The 27,328-nt window shown below is 36.6% G+C and overlaps 1 protein-coding gene across 14 annotated transcripts in view; it reads right to left on the minus strand.

Annotated features, from left to right (window-relative positions):
• The window catches only part of MLLT10 (MLLT10 histone lysine methyltransferase DOT1L cofactor), a 218,962-nt gene that overhangs the window by 66,017 nt on the left and 125,617 nt on the right, over nucleotides 1-27,328 (minus strand). For all 14 annotated transcript variants that reach the window (XM_045874303.3, XM_045874307.3, XM_045874311.2 and 11 more), the window contains one exon: nucleotides 21,824-21,919. In XM_045874303.3, the coding sequence (XP_045730259.1) occupies nucleotides 21,824-21,919 (96 nt within the window). The remainder of the gene's footprint in view (nucleotides 1-21,823; nucleotides 21,920-27,328) is intronic.

Genomic DNA, 27,328 nt, shown 5'->3' on the forward strand with positions numbered 1-27,328 from the left:
TTAGAGGACTATATCCATGAGATTATAAGCACAGGTCAGAGCAAGAATTTTTAAAATTCAGGTGAAGTCTGCTTTTCAAAACAGAAAAGATTAAACCCTTTAAAATAGAAATCAGTCTCTTCCAAGTATTAAGATGAAAGAACAGTTATACTTTGCAGTTTAAGATTTTTAAAAATTAGAAGTATTATTATCCCCTATGGATTCTCAGTCATCCCCCTGATCCAGATATGTTAGGGGAAAATGCAAAATAAAGATCTGTTTAAACAATTAGTTTCCAGTTTTTAATAATCATTTTAAGACAAAGTATATGCAAATAATGGTAAATTAAACAACTATGAAAATGTGTTCTAACAGATGTACATTAATCAACACGCTTCAAAATAAAAGGCTTATAAGGTCCATTGGGTCAGGGATTTTTGTTGCCACTGTTTAAGTTCACTAAATGCCTGAAAGACAAACAGCCCTGAATTTCTGTTGAATAAATAAATGAGTATTTTTCTGATACATCTATCTAAAATCTCTGATGTAATACAAATAAAAAATCTGAAAATAAAACTGAAATTTCCCACACATAACCACCACTCAAATATAAACCATCAGATAAAGGTGGAAAATGAGAAAGGAATGATAAAATCAGGTTTCAAAATGGTTGGCATTTTTAGCAAAATCAATGTTCAAAATGAGAAATGAAAGACTTCAAATGTTTTGAAAACCAAATACTCATTACTACTACTTTTCTGCTACTTGCCCCCCATACCATCCTCCCCCCACATCATCTCACTGTCAAACAGATCTTAATCATTAAATACAAAAGACATTACCTCATAAAAAACAAATTACTATTCTCATAAGCGAGGGTCCACAAAAGAGAACAAAGTTCTCAAAGTAAGTTTTAGGAGAAAGCCAATCATGTTTAAGCTGATTAAACTTTGTGGATTACTTTAGAAACATGAACCTTTTCCATGCTGGGCAGGTCACTTTGGAAACCACACCACTTCACTTTTCAAATATATTCCTTTCTAATAACTCGAGTTGATCCTGAGGCTCTTCACCCCACTCATATACAAGCCTAGTGAAGTTTGAAAGTCATCAGAGGCGCGCCTGGGTGGAGCAGTTGGTTAAGCACTCAACTCTTGGTTTTGGCTCAGGTCTTGAGATCAAGCCCCGTGTTGGGCTCCATGTTCAGCAGGGAGTCAGCCTGAGATGCTCTCTCCCTCTCACGTGTGTGCACACTCTATCTCCCTCTCTCTAAAACAAACAAATAAATCTTTAAAATAAATAAATAAATAAAAGTCATCCAGTGATGTTCTTCATTCAGGTACTTTGTCCATATATCAAATAAGCAAAGAAGAAAAAACTAGGTGGAGAACCAAACAGAGAAATATACTATCCATTTCTACATACCAATCTAAATTGGGGTTGGTCAATTTTCCCATTCATTTAATAGAATGTCCCTGCTTATCCCTGAAGTATAAGTATGTCCATAAATCCAAGGAAAATATGGCATATGGAAGAAAAGGTATTACAAAGAAAGGAATGAATGAAAATTAAGCAAATTTCAGTGACTAAAGTTGTATTAAGACAAGGCAATAGCATTTTAGTTTTTAAAAACTTAGACATCTTCTACCTTGAAAAGATATCAGAGATTTCTTAACAAGAAAAAATAAAGCTTTAGTTGAAGATTCTAACAGTTCTTTTAAAAAAATTACACCTAACAACAAGGGAAAAAAGTCTATATGGTTTTACTCAAAGAGAGACCTCCAACCTTAACTCCACCTTTGTAAGTTAATTTAAGAATTTAAGAGTATCTGTTCCATAATACGCTGTTTAAATTATATGGAACTGGGGTGCCTGGGTGGCTCAGTTGGTTGAGCAGCTGCCTTCAGCTTGGGTCATGATCCCAGGGGCCTGGGATCGAGGCCCACGTCGGGCTCCCTGCTCAGCGGGAGCCTGCTTCTCCCTCTGACCCTCCCCCCTCTCATGTACTCTCTCTCATTCTCACTCTCTCACATAAATAAATAAAATCTTTAAAAATATATATATATTTACACATTTTCCATGTAAATTAACCCATAAAATACAAACTAACTACTTCATTTGGTACTTGACTGATGAGGTTTTTTTTTTTTCTTTCCCTTTTCCACTAGAGATAAAAATGGCATATTGGCCAATTGAGAGTCTCTGAGGAAATGAACAAGTACTTTGGTTTATATAGTGATTTAGAGGCAACTTAATGAATCTTTTAAAACAAATATCTAGAAAATGTATGATTTTTGTTTTGTGGCTAGCTACAATTATTAGTCCTTAGGTAAGACGCAATGCCAATATACCTACTAAATAACATTCACTGGAGCAAAAAATACACCCAACTTCAAAATATTTTAAATCAGACTCAGAATTCAAAATGACTCTATAATAGGCTAACCAAGAAATAGATTTTTTTCAAAAGTATGGCTGCCTTAGATTATTCTACAAAGCTCTGTAATCCACATTCAGGAGAAAGAGGCAGAGGGAAGAGAAACAACCAACAGCTCTATCTTCCACCAGCATGATGAAATACAATAATGCTGGCTAAATATTCTTTAATTATGTAATATTCAAGTGTCTCATAAAAGCCACAAATTTTTTACTTAGCCAACTCTCAAAAATGAAGCACAGAAGGAAGACTTAATTTAAAAGGGAGTTTGGGGAGGGGGGGTCAGTGAGCTGTGGGACAATGTTAAGCAGCCTAATTTACATGTTATTGCAATACCCAAAGGAAAGTAGGATGGAAAAAATATATATAAGAAATGAGCAGAAAAAAATTACAAAATTTGATGAAAAACAATAAACCTACCAATCAACTAACCCCAAGCACAAGAAACATGAAGAAAAATCCATGAATACACATCACAATCAAACTGCTTACCATTAAAAACCAACAATAAAGAGAAAATGATACAAGCAGTCAGGGAGTTCAAAGATAAAAATGAAAACAGATTTCTCATGGAAACAATGCAAATTAGAAAACAAGAAGACAGGGGCGCCTGGGTGGCTCAGTTGGTTAAGCAACTGCCTTCGACTCAGGTCATGATCCCAGGGTCCTGGGATCGAGCTCCACATCGGGCTCCCTGCTCGGTGGGAAGCCTGCTTCTCCCTCTGCCACTCCCCCTGTTTGTGTTCCCTCTCTCTCTCAACTAAATAAATAAATAAAATCTTTTTAAAAAAAGAAAACAAGAAGACAAAGAGAAACAAACTATTAACCTAGAATTCTATACTGAGCTAAAATATCTTTCAAAAGCAAAGGCAAAATATAGTTGACCTGTAAACAACACCAGTTTGAACTGTATGGTTCCATTTATACACAGCTTTTTTTCAATAAATACAGAACAGCACTGTAAATGTATTTTCTTTTCCTTATGATTTTCTTAACGTTTTTTCTCTAGCTTATTTTATTGTAAGAATACAGTATATAGGGGTGCCTGGGTGGCTCAGTCGTTAAGTGTCTGTCTTCGGCTCGGGTCGAGATCCCAAGGTCCTGGGATTGAGCCCCGCATTGGGCTCCCTGCTCAGCAGGAAGCCTGCTTCTCCCTCTCCCACTCCCCCTGCTTGTGTTCCTGCTGTCACTATCTCTCTCTCTGTCAAATAAATAAAATCTTTAAAAAAAAAAAAGAACACAGTATATAATACATATAACATGCAAAATATGTGTTAACTATGTTATCAGTAAAACTTCCAGTCAACAGTAGGCTCTTAGAAGGTTTTTGTTTTTTTGGTTTTTTTAAGATTTTATTTATTTATTTGACGGGGGGGGGGACACAAGCAGGGGGAGTGGGAAAGGGAGAAATAGGCTTCCCGCCAAGCAGGGAGCCCGATGCAGGGCTCAATCCCAGGCCCTGGGATCATGACATGAGCCTAAGGCAGATGCTTAACGACTGAGCCACCCACGTGCCTCAGAAGTTAAGTTTTTGGTGAGTCAAAAGTTATATACAGATTCTTTTACTGTGCAGTGGTCCTAACCCCCACATTCTTCAAAGGTCAACTATAATTGCCATTCAGATAAAAAAGCTAAAAGAACTAACCACCAGTAAAGCAGTAATAGATAAACGCTGAAGGTTGCCTTTTAAGTAGAAGAAAAACAACAAAGGAAATGTGGATCTAAACAAATTAGGAACATTAGAAACAGTAATTACATGGGTAAATATAAAGGACATTTTAATTATTTAATCTATTTATAAGATAATTGATGGCTTAGACCAAATTAGTAACAATTGCAAGGTTTATAAAATATGTAAAAATATGACAAAAATAGCACAAACCCCAAAAGGGTAGGAATGCAAGTATGTAAACTGCTGAATTGTGTATTCTTATATAATATATGAAATGGCATAATACCATTTGAAGGCAGACACTGATAAATTAAAAGATATGTATGCCATAAACCCCAAAGCAATCAATAAAATAACAAAGAATTATTACTATTCAGCTACAATGGAATAATAAAATATATTCAATGAAAAAGAGAAAAAAAAGACTAAATAGGCAAGAAAAAAGGATTAGCAAATGATTTAAATGCAACAATTATCAATCATATTATATGTAAATTAACTAAACATCCCAGTGAAAGGCAGAGATTGAAATACTGCAGAAAGAAACTCAAGACTATATGCTGCCAAAAGAAACCCATTTTAAGTATAAAGACACAAAGATTAAAAGTATGAGTGTGGGAAAGAAAGTATCAATCTAACACTAATTAAAACAAAGCTGAATTCACAATATTAGTATCAGACAAAATAAATTTCAAAACAAGGAATATGGCCAGGATAAAGAAACCTATTAATCAAGAGGATATCAAAATCTGAAACACTTTTACACCTAATAAGAGACCTTCAAAATAAAACTGATAGAATAGGTAAAATTGGGAAAATTGGGAAATCCATAACTACAGTAAGAGAGATCTAAATCCTCTTCTCAATAACTGAACAAGTACACAGGAAAATACATACATATATATATATATATAAATAAGCATACAGAGACTTTAACAGTATAAATCAACTTAACTTACATTTACAGAGTAACTCCGTATAATAGGAGCAGAGTGAATACACGTTCTTTTCAGAGGTACACAGAAAATTAAACAAGATAATCCATGTTCTGTGTCACTTTTTTCAAACTTTTTTTTTTTAAGATTTTATTCATTTATTTATTTGAGAGAGAGAGAGAGCACATGTCAGAAGAAGAAGCAGACTCCCTGCCGAGCAGGGAGCCCGATGCGGGACTCGATCCCGGGACTCCAGGATCATGACCTGAGCCGAAGGCAGTCACTTAAGCAACTGAGCCACCCGGGCGCCCCTGTGTCACTTTTTTTAAATCTCAGAAAACTTAAAAGAAATTATATAACACAAAGATATTAAATTAGAAATCAGTGACAAGAAGATATGAAAAGTCCCCAATGTTTCAAAAGTAAATAACACACTTCTAAGTAACCCCTGGATCAAAGAGAAATCAAAAGGAAACCACAAGGTATTTGTTCAACTAAATAAAAACAAAAATACAATGTATCAAAATTCAGAAGTGGTGCTTAGAACGAAGTGTGTAGCATTAAATGCCTATGTTAACACTTCTGGGACTCTGGTCCAGCATGTAGAAAACTTAGAGAAGAGATGAGAAGGGATAAGGGAGGGAGAGGTGGGAAGGGGACAAGAAAATAGAGATGCAAAATTTGAAGCAAGAATGACTACGAATGTCCCAAATTAGTGTCAGAAACTATACCACAAATGCAGGAAGCTCTGAGAATACCAAATAAGACAAATGTCCCCCAAAAAAACAAACAAAAAAACCAAGGCATATCATATTCAAACTGCACAAAATCAAAAATATAAGAAAAAATTCTGAAAGAAGCTGGAAGGGAAAAAAGCCTTAGCCATGAAGTAGGAAAGATAAGAATTACATCTGACTTCTCAAAAATAATGCAAGCAAGAAAAGAGTGACGTGAAATATTTAAAGTTTTGAGAGGAGGAAAAAAAAGAACTAGCATTCTATACACTGCAAAATTACCCTTCAAAAGTGAAAAACAAAGACTCTCAGATAAATAAAAATTGAGGGAATTTGTTGCCAATAGGCCTACCTTGCAAGAAATGTGAAAAGAAGTTCTTCAGAGAGTAGGAAATGATAACAGGTCGGAAACATGGATTTGGATAAAGAAAAGTATCAGAGAATGAATCCAATGAAGGTAAAATAAAAATTTTGACTTTTTCTTATATTTAATCTAACAATGTTCAAAATGGTAGCAACAATATATTTGATTATATAGTCTTATGCATATATATGCTTATATATGCTTCTGTATAAGTGAAATGAATGACAGCATTGACAGAAAAGATGGGAGGGAGGAATTAGGATTATTTTCTCATTGTAAGGTACTTGTACTATTGTGAAGTGGGATAATATTATTTGAAAGTAAACTTGGATTAGCTATAAATATATATTGCAAAAGTAGGGCAACTACGAAAAAAAGTAAAATTGAGATGTCAGAGAAAATGGAATCATAAAAGAAAAACCTCAATTAAAACCCTTAGAGGGAGCCTCGCCTCTCCCCTTCCACCCACCGCCAGGCACCCCCCAGAAGTTGTACTTGCTATGCTGCTTTCCCTCTCCCACAATACCTTGTGCTCCTTCCTTTCCAGCTAGAGCCTGGCAGAATGGCTCCTGCAACGGGTGGCGAGAAGGGCCATTTCGCCATCAACGAGGTAGTGACCACAGAACACACCATCAACATTCATAAACACATCCAGAGAGTGGGTTTCAAGAAGCTTGCCCCTCATGCACTCAAAGAGATCCAGAAATTTGCCATGAAGGGGATGGGAACTCCAGAGGTGCGCACTGACACCAGGCTCAACAAAACTGTCTGAGCCAAAGGAATGAGGAATGTTCCATAATGTATCTGTGTGCAGTTGTCCAGCAAATATAATGAGGATGAAGATTCATCAAACAAACTCTACACGTTGGTTACCTATGTTCCAGTCACCACTTTCAAAAATCTACAGACGGGCACCTGGATGGCTCAGTCGTTAAGCGTCTGCCTTCGGCTCAGGTCATGATCCCAGGGTCCTGGGATCAAGCCCCACTTTGGGCTCCCTGCTCAGCGGGAAGCCTGCTTCTCCCTCTCCCACTCCTCCTGCTTGTAGTCCTTCTCTCACTGTGTCTCTGTCAAATAAATAAATAAAATCTTTAAAAAAAAAAAAAATCTACAGACAGTTAATGTGGATGAGAACTAATCACTGATTGTCAAAGTATAAAACTGAAAACAAAACAAAACAAAAACAAAAAACCCAAGAAGTAGAAAACATTTGGAAGACAAAAACAGGAACAAGGATAAAGAGCAACAAATAGAAAAGAGAAACAAATTCGGTAGATATTAACCTCACTGTATCAATAGAGCAAGGAAAGTTTTCAGGAATAAGGAGTGACACTGCATAATGATAAAGATGTCAATACTGCAACTTCTTGACAGAACAATCCTTAATGTGTATGTGCCTAACACCAGAAGATCAAAATACATGAGGCAAAAACTGATAGAACTGCAAGGAGAAACAGATGAATCCACTCTTAGAGATGCAGGTTTTAACACTCTTCTTTCAGAAATGGACATATCCACCAAGCAGAAAATCAGTGAGGACATAACTGAAGTCAACACCACCATTAATCAACTGTATATAAATGATATCTATAGACTACTTTATTCAATATCAGCACAATATATATTCTCCTGAAGCTCTCATGAAACATTCATCAAGATACACTACACTTGGGGCCATAAACACACCTCAACAAATCTTAAAGAACAGAGATCATATAATTGTGCTCTCAGACCAAAATGAAATTAAACTAGAAATCAATTAACAGAAAGACAGCTAGAAAATCCCAGAATGCCTAGATTAAACAACATACTTTTACATAACACAAGTCAAAGAAAGCTCAAGAGAAATATTATTAACTAAAATATTATTAACTAAATGACAATGAAAATACAACCTAAAATTTGTGGGGTGCAGCAAAAGCATTGCTTAGAGTGCTTAGAGATGTAGTAAATCTATCTATTAGAAAAGAAGAAAGAAGAAAAAAAAACAAAAAAAAAAAGAAAAGAAGAAAGACCTTAAATCAATACTCTAAGCTTCCTCTTTAGGAAACAAAAAACAAATTAACTCAAAATAAAAAGAAATAATGAAAACTAAAGCAGAAATCAAAGAAATTAAAGCAGGAAATCAATAGGAAAAAAAAAAATCAACAGATCCAAAAGCTGGTTCTTTGAAAAGATGGATAAAATTGATAAACCTCTGGCTAATACAATTAGAAAAGTGAGACAAAACACAAATTGCTAATATCAGAAATCAAAGAGGGGACATAACTATATATCCCACAGACATTAAAAGGATCATCAAGGAATATTATCAACAACTCAAAGACCACAAATTTGATAACCTAGAGGAAATGGACGCACCCTTGAAAGATACAAGCTGCCCAACTCACACAAGAAGAATTAGACAATGTGAATAGGCTTATATCTATTTAAAAATTGAGGGGGGGGTGGCGCCTGGGTGGCACAGTTGGTTGAGCGTCCGACTATTGGTTTCAGTTCAGATCGTGATCTCAGGGTCATGGGGTTGAGCCCCATGTCAGGCCCTGAGCTGAGTGCGGAGTCTCCTTGGGTTTCTCTCTCCCTCTTCCTCTGCTCCACCCAACTCCATATGCACGCTCTCTCTCAAATCAATCAATCAATCAATCTTTAAAAGAAATTTGAGGGGAGCCTGGCTGACTCTTGAACATGTGACTCTTGATCTCCGGATTGGAAGTTCAAGCCCCAGGCTGGGTATAGAGATTACTTAAAAATAAAATCTTAAAAAAAGAAACTGAATCAATCATTAATAATCCCTCAAAACAGACAGCACCAGGCCCAGATGGGTTCACTGGTAAATTCTACCACACATTTAAGGAATAAATTATACCAATTTTCTACAATCTTGTTCAGAAGATATAAGCTGAGGGAATACCTCCTACTTCATGACAGGAGGCCAATATTACTCTAATACCAAAACAAAGATTACAAGAAAGAAAACAACAGAACAACATCTCTCAAGAAATAGATGAAATCATCTATAAAATATTAGCAAATGAAATCCAACAATCTATAAGAAAAATTATACACCACAACCAAGTGGGATTTATCCCAGGAATGCAAGGCTGGGTCAACATTCAAAAATCAATTAATGTAATCCATCATATCAACAAGATAAGAAAAATCATATGTCATATCAATAGTTACCAAAAAGCATTTGGGGGGGCGCCTGGGTGGCTCAGTCGGTTAAACAGCTGCCTTCAGCTCAGGCCATGATCTCAGGGTCCTGGGAGCGAGCCCCGCATCGGGCTCCTTGCTCAGCAGAGAGCCTGCTTCTCCCTCTCCCTCTGGCTGCCTCTCTGCCTACTTGTGCTCTCTATCTCTCTGTCAAATAAATAAACTCTTTAAAACAAAACAAAACAAAAAAAGCATTTGGGGTGCCTACATGACTCAGTCGGTTCAGTGTCCAATTCTGGTTTCAGCTCAGGTCATGATCTCAGTTGGGTTCTGCACTCAGGATGGAGTCTGCCTGGGATTCTCTCTCTCCCTCTCCTTCTGCCCCTAGCCCCACCGGCACTCTCCCTCTCTCAATAAATTAATTAAATCCTTAAAAAAAAAAAAAAAAAGCATTTAACAAAGTATAACACCCATTCAAAATAAAAACTCTCAGAAAACTAGGAATAAAAGGGGAACTTCCTCAACTTGATAAAGAATATATATAAAAAGCTAACATCATGCTTAGTGGTGAGAAACTAGGTTTCCCACTAATATCAGGAACAAAGCAAGGATGACTCCTCTCTCACCACTGCATTTCAACATCATTCTGGAAGTCCTAGTTTATATAAAAAGACAAGAAAAGGAAATAAAATATACACTGCCTGGGAAGAAGGAAATGAAAGTGTCTTTTTTCAGAGAGGACATGATTGTCTACATAGAAAATCCAAAATTACTGACCAAAAACCTCCTGGAACTAGTAAGTGATTATGTAAAAACTGCAGAACAAAAGGTTAATATAAAAAAGAAAAACTGGGGCGTCTGGGTGGCTCAGTCAGTTAAGCGTCCAACTCTTGATTTCGGCTCAGGTCATGATCTCAGGGTTGTGAGATCAAGCCCCATGTCAGGCTGGACATGGAGCCTGCTTAAGAATCTCTCTCTTTCCTTCTCCCAATGTTGCCCTCTGCCTTGAAAGAAAAAAGAAAAGAGAAAAGAAAAATTGCTTTCATATATACTAACAGGGAACAAGTGGAATTTTAAATTAAAAACACAATACCATTCACAATACCACCTCCAAAAATTAAATAAAGTTTAAATCTAATAGAATATGTATAAGGTTAAGGTCTATATGAGAAAAACAACAAAACTTCTATGAACAAAATCAAAGAACTAAATAAATGAAGATATATCCCAACTTCAGAGTAAAACTTAATATTGTCAAGATGTCCGTTCCTCCCAACTTGATCTGCAGATTCAATACAATCTCTTTTTTTCTCTAAAGATTTATTTATTTGCGAGAGGGAGAGCGCATGCGTGTGTGTGCTCCTGCCCACAAGCAGGGGGGAGGGGCAGAGGAAGAGAGAATCCTGAAGCCTACTCCCTATGCGTGGCTCAATCCTGGGACCAAGCTGAAATCAAGAGGTGGCCACTCAACTGACTAAGCCACCCAGGCATCCCGAGATTCAATACAATTTCAATCAAAATTCCAGCAAATTATTTGTGGATACGGACAAACTGATTCTAAAGCATGTATATGAAAAAGCAAAAGAATAGCCAACACAAGGTCAAGAATGTTTAAGTACTGACATTACTCGATTTCAGACTTCCTTTAAAGCTACAGTAATGTAAATAGTGTAGTGCTGTTGAAAAAATAAACAGATCAATGGAACTGATAAGAGAGTTCAGAAACAGACCCACGTAAATACGATCAATTGATTTTTTAAAAAGATTCATTTATTTATTTGAGAGAGAAAGAGCAGCAGCGGGAGGGACAGAGGGAAAGAGAATCCTGATGCAGACTTCCCGCTGAGCAAGGAGCCCAATGCAGGGGGCTCAATCCCAGAACCCTGAGATCATGACCTGAGCTGATACCAAGAGTTGGCCACTTAACTGACTGAACCACCCAGCTCAGCCCCAACCGATTTTTAACAAAGGTGCAAAAGCAATATAATGGAACTAAGACAGGCTTTTCAATAAAGAGTGCCAGAACTGAATATCCATATGCAAAAAATGAATCTAGACACAGAGTTTATTTACAGCCTTCACAAAAATTAACTAAAAATGTATCACAGACCTAAAGGTAAAACACAAACTATAAATCTCCTAGAACATAGGAGAAAATAAGCATAATCTTGGGATTGGCAATGACTTTTCAGATATAACACCAAAAGTACAATCCATGAAAGAAAGAATTGGTACTCTGAACTTAATTAAAATTAAAAACTTCTGCTCTGCAAAAGACATAGTCAAGAAAAGGAAAAGATAAGCCACAGGCTGTAGGAAAATATTTGGAAAAGACATATCTGACATTTTGCACAAAAACTATGACAAATAATACTAACATTTGTATGGAGCCACAAAATACCCCAAATAGCCAAAGCAATCTTAAAAAAAGAAGAATAAAGCTGGAATATCACAATTCTAGATCTCAATATCTACTACAAAGCTGTTGTAATCAAAACACTATGGTACTGGTACAAAAACAGACACACATATCAATAGAACTGAAAAGAGAACACAGAAATAAACCCATGCCTCCATGGTCAATTAATCTATGACAAAGGGGAAAAGACAGTGGCTTCAATAAATGGTGCTGAAGGGGCACCTGGGTGCCTCAGTTGGTTAAGCATCTGCCTTAGGCTCAGGTCAAGAACCCAGGGTGGTCCAGGGATCGAGCCCCTAGGCTCCCTACTCAGTGGGGAGTCTGCTTCTCCCTCTCCCTCTGCCCCTCCCCTGCTCGTGCTGGCATGCACTCTCTCTCTCTCTCTCAAATAAATAAAATCTAAATAAATTAGTTAATAAATGAATGGTGCTGAAACTGGATGGCTACATTCAAAAGGATGAAACTGGACCACTTTCTTACATACACAAAAATAAACTTAATAGGTTAAAGACCTAAATGTGAGACCTAAAACCAGAAAATTCCTAGAAGAAAACATAGGCCATAGAAACATTTTTCTGGATATGTCTCCTCAGGCAAGGAAAATAAAAGCAAAAATAAACTATTGGGCCTACATCATAATAAAAAGCTTTCACAAATAAAAGGAAATCATTTATAAAACATAAAGGTAACCTATTGCATAAGAGTGTCTGTCAATGACATATTTGACAAGGGGTTAATATCCAAAATATATAAAGAAGTTATTCAACTCAACACCAAAAAAAAAAAAAAAGTGATTGAAAAATGGACAGAAGATCTGAATAAACATTTTTCCAAAGAAGACATACAGATGGCCAACAGACACATGAAAAGATGCCAAACGTCACTAATCATCAGAGAAATATGCAAATCAAAAACAATGAGATATCACCTCACACCTATCAGAATGGCTAGAATCAAAAGGACAAGAAATAACAAGTGTTGGCAAAGATGTGGAGAAGGAATCTTTGTACACTGTTGGTGGGAATGTAAATTGTTATAACCACAGCGGAAAACAGTACAGAAGTTCCTCGAAAAATTAAAAACAGAATTCAGAAGACAACTAAATTACCTTTTTATTTACATAAATTTTTCTATTCCTCAAAAGAAAATTAAAAATAGAAATGCCACATGATCCAATAATTCCATTACTGGGTATCTGGTACCCAAAGAAAACAAAAATGCTAATTCAAAAAGATACATGCACATCCTATGCTTATACCAGCTTTATTTACAAGAGCCAAGATATGGAAGCAACCCAAGTGGCCACTGATATATGAATAAAGAAGATGTGGTATATATACACATATGGAATAGGAAGGAATACACACTGGAATATTATGCAGCCATATAAAAGAATGAGAACTTGCCATTTGCAACAGCATAGATGAACCTACAGGATATTATTACACTAAGTGAAATAAGTCAGACAAAGACAAATACCTATGATTTCCTTATGTGTCGAATCTAAAAAATAAATGAATAAGCAAGCAAAAAGCAGAATTAGACCTATAAATACAGAGAACAAACTGATGGTTGCCAAAAAGGAGGGACATGGGGGATAAGCAAAATGGGTAAAGAGGAGTGGGAGATACAGGCTTCCAATTATGGAAAGAATACATTATGGGAATTAAAAGATACAGCATAGGGAATATAGTCAATAGCATTTTAATAGTATTATATGGTGACACATGGTAGCTACACTTGTAGTGAGCAAGTATGACATACAGAGTTGCTGAATCACTAGGTTGTACAGCTAAAACTAATGCAACATTGTGTTGTCAACTGTACTCTAAGAAGAGACATATCTGATAAAAAAGACTTATCCAAAACATATAAAGAACTCTTAAAAGTCAACAATAAGAAAACAAATGAACTGATTTTAAAAAGAGCCAGAAACCTTGACACCTCATCAAAGAAGATATACAGAGAGCAAGTAAGCACAAGTAAAGAAGCTCCACATCCTATGTCAGCAGAGGAATGGAAATTTAAACAATGAGATACCACTACACACCTATTATGATGGCCAATATCCAGAACAATGACAACACCAAATTCTGGTGAGGATGTAGAGAAAAAGGAACTCTCAAATCATTGCTGGTGGGAATGTCAAATGATTCAGGCACTTTGGAAGACAGTTTGGCACTTTCTTAAAAAATTAAACATACTCCTACCATATTTTCCCACAATCACACTCTTTGGTATTTACCCAAAGGAAGTGAAAAATTATGTCCACACAAAAACCTGCACAAGGATGTTTATAGAAGCTTTATTCACAATTGCCAAAACTTGAAAGCAACCAAGATGTCCTTTTTTAGGTAAATGGATACATAAACTGTGGTATATCCAATCAATAAAGTATTATTCAGTCCTAGAAAGAAATCAGTTATCAAGCCTTGGAAAGACATGGAAGAATCTTAAATGCATATTACTAAATGAAAAAAGCCAGCCAGAAAAGGGTACATACTGTAAGATTCCAACCTACATGACATTTTGGAAAAGGCAAAAGTATGGGCATAGTAAAAAGATCAGTGGCTGCCAGGGGCTGGAGGATGGGAGGGATGAATAGTTGGAAAACAGAGGATATTTTGGGCAGTGATATTCTATGATACTATCATGGTAGATACATGTCATTATACATATATCCAAACCATAGAACATACAACACCAAGAGTGAATCCTAATATGAACTATGAACTTTGGGTGATAATTATATGTCAATGTAGGTTCACTGATAGTAACAAATTTACCACTTTGTTGAGGGGTGTTGATAATAGGGGAGGCTATATATGTGTGGGAATAGGGGATATAAAGGATATCTCAGTACCTTCCTCTCAATTTTGCTGTGAACCTGAAACTGCTCTAAAAAATGTCTTAAAATGTTTTTTTAAAAAAGACATGGACAGACCATGAGACATTATGGACTCTGAGAAACAAACTGAGGGTTCTAGAGAGGAGGGGGGTGGGGGGATGGGTTAGCCTGGAGATGGGTATTAAAGAAGGCACGTTCTGCATGGAGCACTGGGTGTTATACGCAAACAATGAGTCATGGAACACTACATCAAAAACTAATGATGTAATGTATGGTGATTAACATAACATATTAAAATAAAATTTAAAAAAAGACATGAAGGAAACTTTAAAGCATATTACTATGTTAAAGAAGTCAATCTGAATAAGCTACATACTGTATGATTCCAACTATATATAACATTTTAGAAAAGGTAAAAACTATGGAGATAGTAAAAAGATTAGTGGTTGTTGGGCTTGACAGGAAAGGGGAATAAACAGGCAGAACACAAAGAATTTTCAGGGTAGTGAAACTATTCTGTAGGATACCATGTCATTAAATATTTGTAAAAACCCATTGAATACAACATACAACACCAAAAGTGAACCCTAATGTCAACTATGGATTTTGGGCAATAATGATGTTTCAGTGTAGGTTCACAGCTTGTAATAAATGTACCACTCTGATAGTGGGGGAGGATGTGCATGTGTGGTGATAGAGGCTACATTGGAAATCTCTGTACTTTCCACTCAGTTTTGCTGCGAATCTGAAACTGCTCTAAAAAATGAAGATTAGTAGCTGCCAGAGGCAAGGGAGGAGGTGGGGAGCGGGGGTAATGGATGAACTGGTTTTGTTTTGGTTTAAGTTCAAATAAGCTGCATTTAAAAAAAATAAATAAATAAGAGCTAGTTGTCTGCCACTCAAGCAAAATTTCCACACCCACACAGCACTTAAATCTACCCATTATCTATTCCTTCTTTAATTTTTATGCGTGGGAACTTCTTTTGGGTGTTCACTTTCTAAAAATGGAAATGCACAAATTTACTTACAAATTCTCAAAGTTCAGGGGCGCCTGGGTGGCTCAGATGGTTAAGCATCTGCCTTCGGCTCAGGTCATAATCCCAGAGTCCTGGGATCGAGCCCCACATAGGGCTCCTGGCTCAGCGGGGAGCCTGTTTCTCCCTCTCCCTCTGCCTCTCTCCCTGCTCATGCTCGCTCTCTCTCCCTCTCCCCCTCTATCTCTGTGTCTCAAATGAATAAAAAAAATTAAAAAAAAAAAATTCTCAAAGTTGAGTATTTACGAAAATGTCAGTGCAAAACACGTATCCGCAGGTTCTAAACTAGAAAGTATGATTCCATTCTTACTGAATAGACAACACTGCTAAAAAAAAGTTTATTAATTTTTTTAAAACTGCCTATATATCAGAAAAAAGAAAGGCCTCAAATAAATTCTATCATCTTATACCTTAAAAAATTAGAAAAAGAATGGAGTAAACCCCAAAGTAAGAAATAGGAAGGAAAAAATCAAATCAGAGCAGAAAACTAAAACTACTGAAAACTAAAATACAAAACATTAAGATCAACAGAGAAAATCAATGAATACAAAAGCTAATAATTTAAGATCAATAAAATTCAAAACCTCTAGCCAACCTAGATTAGAAAAGAAAAAAGATACCAATTGCCAAAGGTACCTCAAGAAGAAATAGATAACCTAAATAGTCCTCTATTAAAGAAATGGAATTATAGTTTAAAATCCTTCCCAAGGAAAACTCTATCCCCAGATGGCTTTAAAAGTAAATTCTACCGGGGGGAGGGGGGGGGACTAGACGGGGAGACGAACCATGAGAGACTATGGACTCTGAGAAACAAACTGAGGGTTCTAAAGGGGAGGGAGGTGGGGGGATGGGTTAGCCTGGTGATGGGTATTAAAGAGGGCACATTCTGCATGGAGCACTGGGTGTTATACGCAAACAATGAATCATGGAACACTACATCAAAAACTAATGATGTAATGTATGCTGATTAACATAATAAAAAAATAATAATAAAGTAAATTCTACCAAACATTAAGAAGTAATACCAAATCTAGACATACTCTTCCAGAAAACTGAACAAAAGTGAACATTTGGCAACTCATTCTGAGGCCAGCATTATTTTGTAACCCAATCCAAAGACAGTCTAAGAAAACTACAGGGGTGCCTGGGTGGCTCAGTCAGTTAAGCATCTGACTCTTGATTTCGGTTCAGGTCATGATCTCAGCGTCTTGAGTTCAAGCCCTCATTCAGGCTCCGCTCAGGATAGAGTCAGCTTGAGATTCTCTCTCTCCCTCCCTCTGCCTCTCTGCCCCTCCCCAGACTCTCGCGCACTCTTTCTCAAAATAAATAAATGAAATCTTTAAAAAAAAAAAAAAAAAAGGAAAAGAACACTATAGGCCAAGATCCCTCATGAACACCGATGCAAAAATTCCTTTAAATTTCAAAAAGCTGTGGGGCGCCTGGGTGGCTCAGTTGGTTAAGCGACTGCTTTTCAGCTCAGGTCATGATCCTGGAGTCCCGGGATCAAGTCCCGCATCGGGCTCCCTGCTCGGCGGGGGGTCTGCTTCTCCCTCTGATCCTCTTCCCTCTTGTGCTCTCTGTCTCTCATTCTCTCTCTCTCAAATAAATAAATAAAATCTTTAAAAAAAATTTTTTTTTCAAAAAGCTGAATTCAATAATATATAAAAATGGTAATATCATCAAGGCCAGGTGGGATTTATCCCAGGAATGCAAGTTTGGCTTAACGGGGGGGATCAATCAATGTACTTCACCTCATTAACAGATTAAAAAAACCTATCATATCTATCAAAATATGAAGAAAACTGATTTGACAAAATCTAATATCCATGGCTGATAAAAACTCTCAGCAAATTAGGAACAGAAGGAAACTTCCTAATCATATATAAGGTTAAAAGATTACTTTTCCCCTGGGACACCTGGGTGGTTGAAGTTAAGTGTGGGATTCTTGATTTTGGCTCAGGTCATGATCTCAGGGTCATGAGATCGAGCCCCTCTCATGGGGCTCCATGCCCAGCATAGAGCCTACTTAAGATTCTCTCCCTCTGCCCCTACCCCTGCTCATGTTCTCCCTATCTCTAAAATAAATAAAATCTTTAAAAAAAAAAATTATTTCCCCCCTAATATCAAGAACAAAGCAAAGATGCTCACTCTCACCACTTAAATATTTAACAATATAATAAGAAATAAGGGGCAGATCAGAAAGGATAAAGTACAACTATCTTATTTGTAGTTGCCATGATCATCTATGAAGAAAATCCCATGGAATCAATTAAGCTACTGGAAATAAATTTTCAGCAAGTTTGCAAGGTACCAGATAACCATGAAAAATTTTAAAATGTATTTCTATGTACTAATAAGGAACAATCAGAAATTGACATTTTATTTTTTTTAAGATTTTATTTATTTATTTGACAGAGAGAGAGAGAGACAGTGAGAGAGGGAACACAAGCAGGGGGAGTGGGAAAGGGAGAAGCAGGCTTCCCGCCGAGCAGGGAGCCTGATGCGGGGCTTGATCCCAGGACTCTGGGATCATGACCTGAGCCAAAGGCAGACACTTAACGACTGAGCCACCCAGGTGCCCCAGAAATTGACATTTTAAAAAAAGATCCTAATAGCATCAAAAAACATCAATATTTAGGAATAGAGCTGAAAAAAGATGTAAAAAACCTGCACATTTGTTGCTAAGATAAAGACTTAAATAAATGAAGAGATGTACTCTTTTCATGAATCAGAAGACTCGATATTGTTAAGACATCAATTCTTCCTCAAAATGATTTGTAGACTCAATGCAGCTTAAATCAAAATACAGGCAATTCTGGGGCACCTGGGTGGCTCAGTCATTAAGCGTCTGCCTTCGGCTCAGGTCATGATCCTGGAGTCCCGGGATCAAGTCCCGCATCGGGCTCCCTGCTCGGCGGGGGGTCTGCTTCTCCCTCTGACCCTCCTCCCTCTCCTGCTTTCTGTCTCTCATTCTCTCTCTCTCAAATAAATAAATAAAATCTTAAAAAAAAAAAATACAGGCAATTTTATTCCTACAACTTAACAATCTGATTCTAAAATTCACATAAAAACAGAACGTAAAATAGCCGTAATGACTTTGAAAGAGAAGAACAAAGTCGGAAGATGGATCCTACCAGACCTAACTGGTTATTATAAAGCTACAGTAATCAAGATTGTGTGGTATTAAATGTAAAAGCAGACAGATCAATGCAGAACTGATACATATATGGTCAAATGGGTTTCAACAAATGTGGGTAAAGGCAATTCAGTGGAGACATGTGGGTCTAGAAAAACTGGTTATCTATAATTCAATAGATAAGTCATTCAGTAAGTGAACTTTGATGTATAACTCACATTATATGCAAAATTTAACACAAAATGGATCATAGACCTAAATGTGAAACATAAAAATATAAAACTTCCAGAAGAAAACACATTAAAAAATGTATATACTGAGCATTTAATTAATGTTGGGGTCATGGGTTCGGGCCCCACATTGGGCTCCACACTGTACATGGAGTCTACCTTAAAAAAAAAAAAAGTCTTTTTAAGCCACCGAGTGAGAAAAATACCTGCAAAAATAATGTATCTGATAAAGACTTGCATCCAGAACACATAATGGCTCACAAAATACAGTATTAAGAAAACAAGCCAATAAAAAAGGGCAAGTAGTGGATAGATCTGAGCAGACCTTCACCAAAGAAAATAAAGAAATGTCAAATATGCACATGGAAAGATGTTCAACATAATGTAGTCATTAAAGAAATACAGACTGAAACCACGAGAAATTACTGCATACCCACTAGAAATACTAAAATTATAATGACTGATCATACCAAGTGTTGCAGAGAATGCAGAGGAATAGGAACTGTGGTACATTGCTGGCAGAATCGTTGTGGTACAACTATTTTGGAAAATAGTGGAAGAGTGTCTTAAAAAATTAAGGATGCACTTACCATGTGACCTAGTTATTCCATTCCTCAGTATTTATGCAAGAAAAATCTGTCTGTATAAAGATTTATATAATGTTCCCAGTAGCTTTATGTGTAACAGTCAAAAACTGGAAAACAATCTGAATGTCCATCAATTACTGAATGGATAATCATTATGGTTATGTCCATACAACAGCAAGTAGTCAGCAATAAAAAGAAGCTACTGATACACACAACATCGATGAATCTCAAAATACTTACGCTGAGTGAAAGGAGTCAGATAAAAAAAGTGTACATACTGTATGTTTCCCTTTTTAACATTCTAGAAAGTTCAAACTAGAACTTTCAGATCATCATCATGACTCAATACAACAGCTAGTCCTCATATTATTATGACATGGTTAACTTCTTTTTTTTTCTTTAACTAGGCTTCCAGCATATTCACATCCTCTTGGTTTTCTTCCAAACCCTGGCCTCTTCTCAGTCTTGTTTACTAGTTTCCCCTCTTCTTTCCACACTGGCAGCCCTAGGGCTTCCTAAGACCTCTTCTCCCTACTCCCTACCTGCACTCACTCCTCCATGGGCACCCACTCTTATGGCTTAAAGTAAACTCTACAGAGATACAACTCCCAAATTTATATCCAAAGTCTGGACCTCTTTCCCAAATGCCAGACTACACATGCCACTGGCTAATTAACATTTCTACTTGGATGTCTAATAAATATCTCAACCCTAATGTAGGCAGAAGAGCCCTGCCAAGATGTCCACATCCTAATCCTTGAAACCTGTGATATGTTATATTACATGTCAAAAGGGCCTTTGCTAATGTAACTAAGGTTACATACTTTAAAACAAGAAAATTATCCTGGATTTTTCAGGTAGGCCCAATCTAATCTCATGAACCCTTAAAAGAAGAGAATTTTCTCTGGCCAGAAGCAGAAGAGTTGCAGCAGAAGTCAGAGAGATTCCAAGGGTGGGAAGGATTCAACAAGCCACTGCTGGCTCTGAAATGGAGAGACCCACGTGCAAGGACTGAAGAGAGCCTCTAGAACATAAGGGCAGACCCCAGTTGAGAGCCAGAAAGGAAATGGGCATAAATCTAACCACCTGAATGAGCTTAGAAGCACTTGCTCCCAGGTGAGAACCCAGGCCATCCAACACTTTGATTTCACTTTGAACGACCCAGAGTAACCAGCTGAGCCCACCCAGTCTTCTGGCCTACAGAACAAGAACATAATAGGTTTATATCGTTTTAAACTGCTAAATTTGTTCTGACAGCAGGAGGATACAAATACCATATCCAAAACTGAATTCTTCATCTTGCCCTCAACCTACCACACCCACAGCCTTTCCCATCTTTGTTAACAGCAATCCATTCCCGGCCCAATACCCTTTGACTCTTCTTTGGATCCTGTCTTTCTCTCACACCTCTCATCTTCTCTGTGAGAAAACTACTTTTAAATATACTCAGAATCTGATCACCTCTCACTACTTCCATTGTTAACACCATCTCTCTCTGCATTATTGTAATAACCTCCTAATGGCCTCCCTGCTTCCATCCTTGACTCTCTACAGTCTATCTGCAACGAAGCAGCCAGAGATCCTTACAGAACCTAAGATAGATCATACTACACCTCAGTTCAAAACGCACCAATGGCTCACTTTTCATTCGAACTAAAAAACCAAGCCATTCCACTGAATGGAGCCCTGCATGAGTGGCCCCTTGCCCAGCCTCATCTCCTACTGTACTTCCTTCCACCCCACCCCTGCTACCTATGTCTCCACTATCTTTCCCTGTCTCCATTTATTTTCAAATTAGGCATATAATAATAATCTTAATAATATTTAACACTTACTATAATAACTGTAATGCTTCCTATGAACCAGATATTGTTGTAATTGCTTTACATATATTTTCTCACTCAATTCCAATCATTATTTCCCCCACTTTACAGAAGAATGAAACTGAGTTACAAAGAGGTTAATTAACCTAAGAGCTCATTCAGTAAGGGGTGAAGCCAGAATTCAAAATCACAGGTGGTCAAAACTCACTCTACAGCCCAAATTCTTAATCTCAATGACGCCCACCCCTAAGTAGTTAGCCTTACTCAATTATTTTTCAAAAGCAAGTACAGAATAAACAGAAGGTAGGATAAAGGACTAAGAAATGGGAATCCTAAAGTGCTTAATGTAGGGTTAAAGAGGTGGGAAAAGTTAAAGGGAACCAGGATACTAGGAATGACAACACTTCTTAAAGGTAAAAGCCAGCACACAACTAGTTCTTATATGAAACAAAATATGGCACTTAAAACTTACTTTCTCTGTGGTAACAGTCAAAGAAGGAACCAATGCAGGTGATGGTTCTGGTTGCTTCTTATGTTTTTGTTTGTGTTTGTCCTTTTCTTTATATTTCTAGAAATGAATAGAAATAAAATCCAATTTAAATTTAAATCATAATCATATATGTACAATAAAGATGAGTTTCTTTCATAATTCTGTTTAGTAATTCAAAATGTTAATGAATACTTGTCAAAAAATAAAAAGATCACTTCGGCTGATCGTGTTCTTATTATTTTGTAAACAATACTAATAATATAACATTACTAGTATAACTAATTTTAAAGTGACTTCAACATACTTATTCTTAACCAACCTAAAATTATGTATAAACAACTGAAGCCCATAATTATTTGCTACATTTATATCTGGCAAACTGTATTTTCTTCCTGTTAAAAACACCAAATACTTCTGTGTACATTTTATAAATTGCACTTTAAAATTTACATAGCACTTTGACATGCATTATCACATTAGAATAGTATCAGATTCTACATCACTATACATTAAATTCTATGGCCCACAAACTAAAAACTCAAGCAAAAAATTCTTTCCTAGGTTTACTCAGGAAAGAAGTGGGGCGCCTGGGTGGTTCAGTCGGTTAAGCATCTGACTTTTGATTTCAGCTCAGGTCATGATCTCAGGATCATTAGACTGAGCCCAGAGTCAGGCTCCGTACTCAGCAGGGAGTCTACTTGAGATTTCCCTCTCTCGCTCACACATGTGCTCTTTTCTCTTTCTCTTTCTAAAAATCAATCTTTAAAAAAGGAAATGAATGAATTAGCTATCTCTAACAAAAATAATCTAAAGTCATGGTGTGCTACTTTCCCTTTGAAGTACTAAAACTGATGAACCGAATATAAGAATTCAACTAATTAGAAGTTAATTACATATCAGGAGCCCAACTTTATTTAACAACAAAAAATTTTAACCGAATTGTTTTCAGTTGTTCGAATCGATATGTAAGAATCAGTATTGGGTGTGAAATTTACTATCATTTAAAGAGTTACGTTTTTTTTAAAATTTTTTATTGTTATGTTAATCACCATACATTACATCATTAGTTTTAGATTAGTGTTCCATGATTCATTGTTTGTGCATAATATCCAGTGCTCCATGCAGAACGTGCCCTCTTTAATACCCAGCACCAGGCTAACCTATCCTCCCACCCCTCTCCCCTCTAGAACCCTCAGTTTGTTTCTCAGAGTCCGTAGTCTCTCATGGTTCGTCTCCCCCTCCGATTGCCCCCCCTTCATTTTTCTCTTCCTACTTTTTTTTTCTTAACATATATTGTATTATTTGTTTCAGAGGTACAAGTCTGTGATTCATCAGTCTTACCCAATTCACAGTGCTCACCATAGTACATACCCTCCCCAATGTCTATCACCCAGCCACCCCATCCCTCCCACCCCCCACCACTCCAGCAACCCTCAGTTTGTTTCCAGAGATTAAGAATTCCTCATATCAGTGGTATACATGTCTTTCTCTGATTGACTTATTTCGCCTAGCATAATACCCTCTAGAAAAGCAGACTTTTTTTAATTAAAAAAAATAGATAAGGTATCCATGATGAGAAATTTTAACATGGAAATTTAAAAGAGTGGGGAAAGGAAGGAAAGAAGGGAGAGAAAAATTTCTATTTTAAAGTAGCTTTGGGGACGCCTGGGGGTGGCTCAGTCGATTAAGCGTCTGTCTTCGGCTCAGGTCATGATCCCAGGGTCCTGGGATTGAGCCTCGCATTGGGCTCTCTGCTCCGCAGGGAGCCTGCTTCTCCCTCTGCCTCTGTCTCTCATGAATAAATAAATAAAATCTTTAAAAAAAATAAAATAAAGTAGCTTTAGTTCCACAATGAACTATTTTCCATGTAAAAACACTAAGGAATGAGTTATACAGGAGTTTTTAACCTACGTTTAGAATTTCCATGTGCAAACTGGAAGGGGTGAAGAAATTCTGAAAGGAAAATTAAAGGGTAAGACAATAGAGATAATACTTAAATTCACGTCTTCAGACCCAAAGGAATTAAACAGATCTCAGAGAGTTTTGAAAGTATACATATAATCACTGAACCACTGACAGAAATGTTTAGGATAAGTTAGAAAGTAAATTCTAGAAGGAATGCAATCTCGAGCTTGAGCTTACTTACCAGAAAAATTCTAGAGTAAATTTTTTTTTAAGTTTTTTTTTTATTATTCATTTATTTGAGAGAGAGAGCACAAGCAGGGGGACCAGCAGGCAAACAGAGAAGCAGACTCCCCACTGAGCAAGGAGCCCTACACAGGGCTCTATCGCAGGACCCTGGGATCATGACCTGAGCCCAAAGCAGACGCTTAACCACCTGAGCCAGGCGCCCCCTACAGTAAATTTTTAACAAAGATTAAAAAGGCTAGTATGTAGTAAAGAATTTCATTATCACTAAGTGCCAAGAAGAGTTCATCAGGGAGCTCAATATTAGAAATTAATACATAGTGATAACATAAGAAAGAAAATGAGTTATTTTAACATAATTCAATTCTGTGTTGGAATTGAGTCAGTTTCCAAAAAGGAAAGAGTGCCTATGTTCAAATAACTCTCAACGCTTAAAAAGGTATGTTAAATCACATTATATTTTTCCAGTGTTAAGTAAAAAAACAAATGAACAAAAACCAGCAAAAAGTAAATAACTAAATAAAATAAGAAAGCCAACAGCAACCAAAACTGGGGAGATGGAAAAGGCAGATAATAACTCATTAAACAAAAACTGGCAACCAAGCAATGAAATAAGAGATTTTAGAAACAGAGCAGAAATTGTCCTGGTCTGAGCTATAAGATTCAGCTGTTAATCCTGTTTCCAATTCCTTGCAATTCTTAGAATACCATGAAAACTCCCAAATCTGGAAAGAAGAAATCTTTTATCTTTTTGTTATCCTGCCTCCTTAATTTGTTCTTTTTCTGTCTAAAGAGTAGGACCAGCTTCAGGGCAGAAATAGGAAAAAACAGGAGAGAAAGACATGCAGCGTGATGAGGTGCTCTTTGAAAGTCAAGGATCTAGGCTAAGAATTAGTTATATAAAATCTTAGGGTATTCTCCCATAGGAATGAACCCCCACATAGCTGAAAGATTAAAATCTAGTATAAGACATTTAATCAAGTATTTAAAAAGAGATCTGATCCTGCCCTACCATTCCCTCTGGCTTCAGAAAGAGGCAAAAATACTTATTAGCCTCACATACCTCAACATAATAAAGACCTTATATGAAACACCCACAGCCAATATCACACTCAATGGTGGAAAACTGAGAGCTTTTCCCCTAAGATCAGGAACAAGACAAGATGTCCACTCTCACCACTTTTATTCAACATAGTAATGGAAGTCCTTGCCACAGCAATCAGACAACATAAATAAATAAATGGCATACAAATTGGTAAGGAAGAAATAAACTCCTTATAGATGACATGATGCTATATAGAGAAAACCTGAAAGACTCCAACAAAAAACTACTAGAACTGATAAATGAATTCAGGAAAATCAAAGGATACAAAATCAGTGTACAGAAATCTGCTCCATTCCTATACACTAATAATGAAGCAGCAGAAAGTGAAATTAAAACAATCCCACTCACAACTGCACCAAAAATAATAAAATATCTAGGAATAAAGTCAACCAAAGAGGTGAAAGACCTGTACTCTGAAAACTATAAAACACTGATGAAAGTCAAAAGAATGCAAAGAAATGGAAAGACATTCCACGCTCATGAACTAGAAGAACAAATATTGGTAAAATGTCTATACCACCCAAAGCACTCTAAACATTTAATCCCTAACAAAATAACATTTTTCATGAAAGTAGAACAATCCTAAAATTTATATGGAACCACAAAAAGATCTCGAATAGCCAGAGCAATGTTGAAAAAGAAAAACTGGAGGTATCACAATTCCAGATTTCAAGTTATATTACAAAGCGGTTAGTAATTAAAACAGTATGGTACTGGCATTAAAAACAGACACACAGATCAATGGACTAGAACAGAAAACCCAGAAATAAATCCACAATGAGATGGTCAATAAGATTTGTCAATTAATGACAAACGAGGAATGAATATGCAATGGGGAAAAGACAGTCTCTTCAACAAACGTTTTTGGAAAATTAGATAGCCACGTGCAAAAGAATGAAATGGGACCACCTTCTTTCACCATACACACATTAAAAAAACCTCAAAATGGATTAAAGACCTAAATGTGTGACCCGAAACCATAAACATCCTTGAAGAGAACACAAGCAGAAATTTCTATGACATCAGCCATATCAACATTTTTCTAGATATGTCTCCTGGGGCAAGGGAAATAAAAGCAAAAAATAAACTATTAGGTCTACATCAAAATAAAAAGCTTCTGAACAGTGAAGGAAACAATCAAAACTAAAAGAGAGCCCACTGAAAATGCGAGAGGACATCTGCAAATGACAAATCCGATAAAGGGTTAGTTATCCAAAATATATAAAGAACTGATACAGCTCAACACCTAAAAAAAATAATCCAATTAAAAGAGGCAAAAGACACGAACACACATTTTTCCAAAGAAGACATACAAGTGACCAACAGACACATGAAAAGATGCTCAACATTACTCAGATCGGGGAAATACAAATCAAAACTACAATATCACCTCACACCTGTCATGGCTAAAATAAAAAACACACCAAACAAGAAATGTTGGCAAAGATATGGAGAAAAAGGAACCCTCTTGCACTGTTGGTAGGAATGCAAACTGGTGCACCATTCTGGAAAACAGCATACAGAGGTTCCTCAAAAATTATGATCTATGATCTATGATCCAGTAATTGCATTATTTGGTATTTACCCTAAAAAATACAAAAACACTAATTCAAAGGGATACATGCTCCCCTATGCTCACCGAAACATTACTTACAGTAGCCAAACTATGCAAGCAGCCCAAGTATCAGAATGGATAAAGAAGATGTGGTATATATATACACAATGGAGTATTTTTCAGCCATGAAAAAATGAAATCTTGCCATTTGCAACAACACGAATGGGGCTAGAGAGTATAATGCTAACAGGCAAAATAAATCAGTCAGAGAAGGACAAAAACCATATATTCTCACTCATATGTAGAATTTAAGAAATAAATGAGCAAAGGGAGGGAAAAAAAGAGCAAGAGAGACAAACCAAGAAACAGACTTTACTACAGAGAACAAACTGATGGTTACTACAGAGTAGGTGGGTGGGGGGATGGATGAAATGGCAGACAGGATTAAAGAGTACATTTATCATGATGAAAAAAATAAATACTTCGCCCTCAAACCCTAGTCTCAAAAATGGTGAGAAGAGATTCAAGAAATTACCTAAATTATAGTGGAGCAAATGCCTACAGCCTCCCAAACATGAGTAAGATGAAAAACTACTGCACAGCCAAGAGACTACAGACAAAAAAAAAAAAAATATATATATATATATATATAAAGAGCAAAACATGCATAAGATAACCA

This window comes from Mirounga angustirostris, unplaced genomic scaffold (genome assembly GCF_029215605.1).
Source record: "Mirounga angustirostris isolate CCGP_5_RB_7025 unplaced genomic scaffold, mMirAng1.0.hap1 SCAF_5, whole genome shotgun sequence".
Taxonomy (NCBI): domain Eukaryota; kingdom Metazoa; phylum Chordata; class Mammalia; order Carnivora; family Phocidae; genus Mirounga; species Mirounga angustirostris.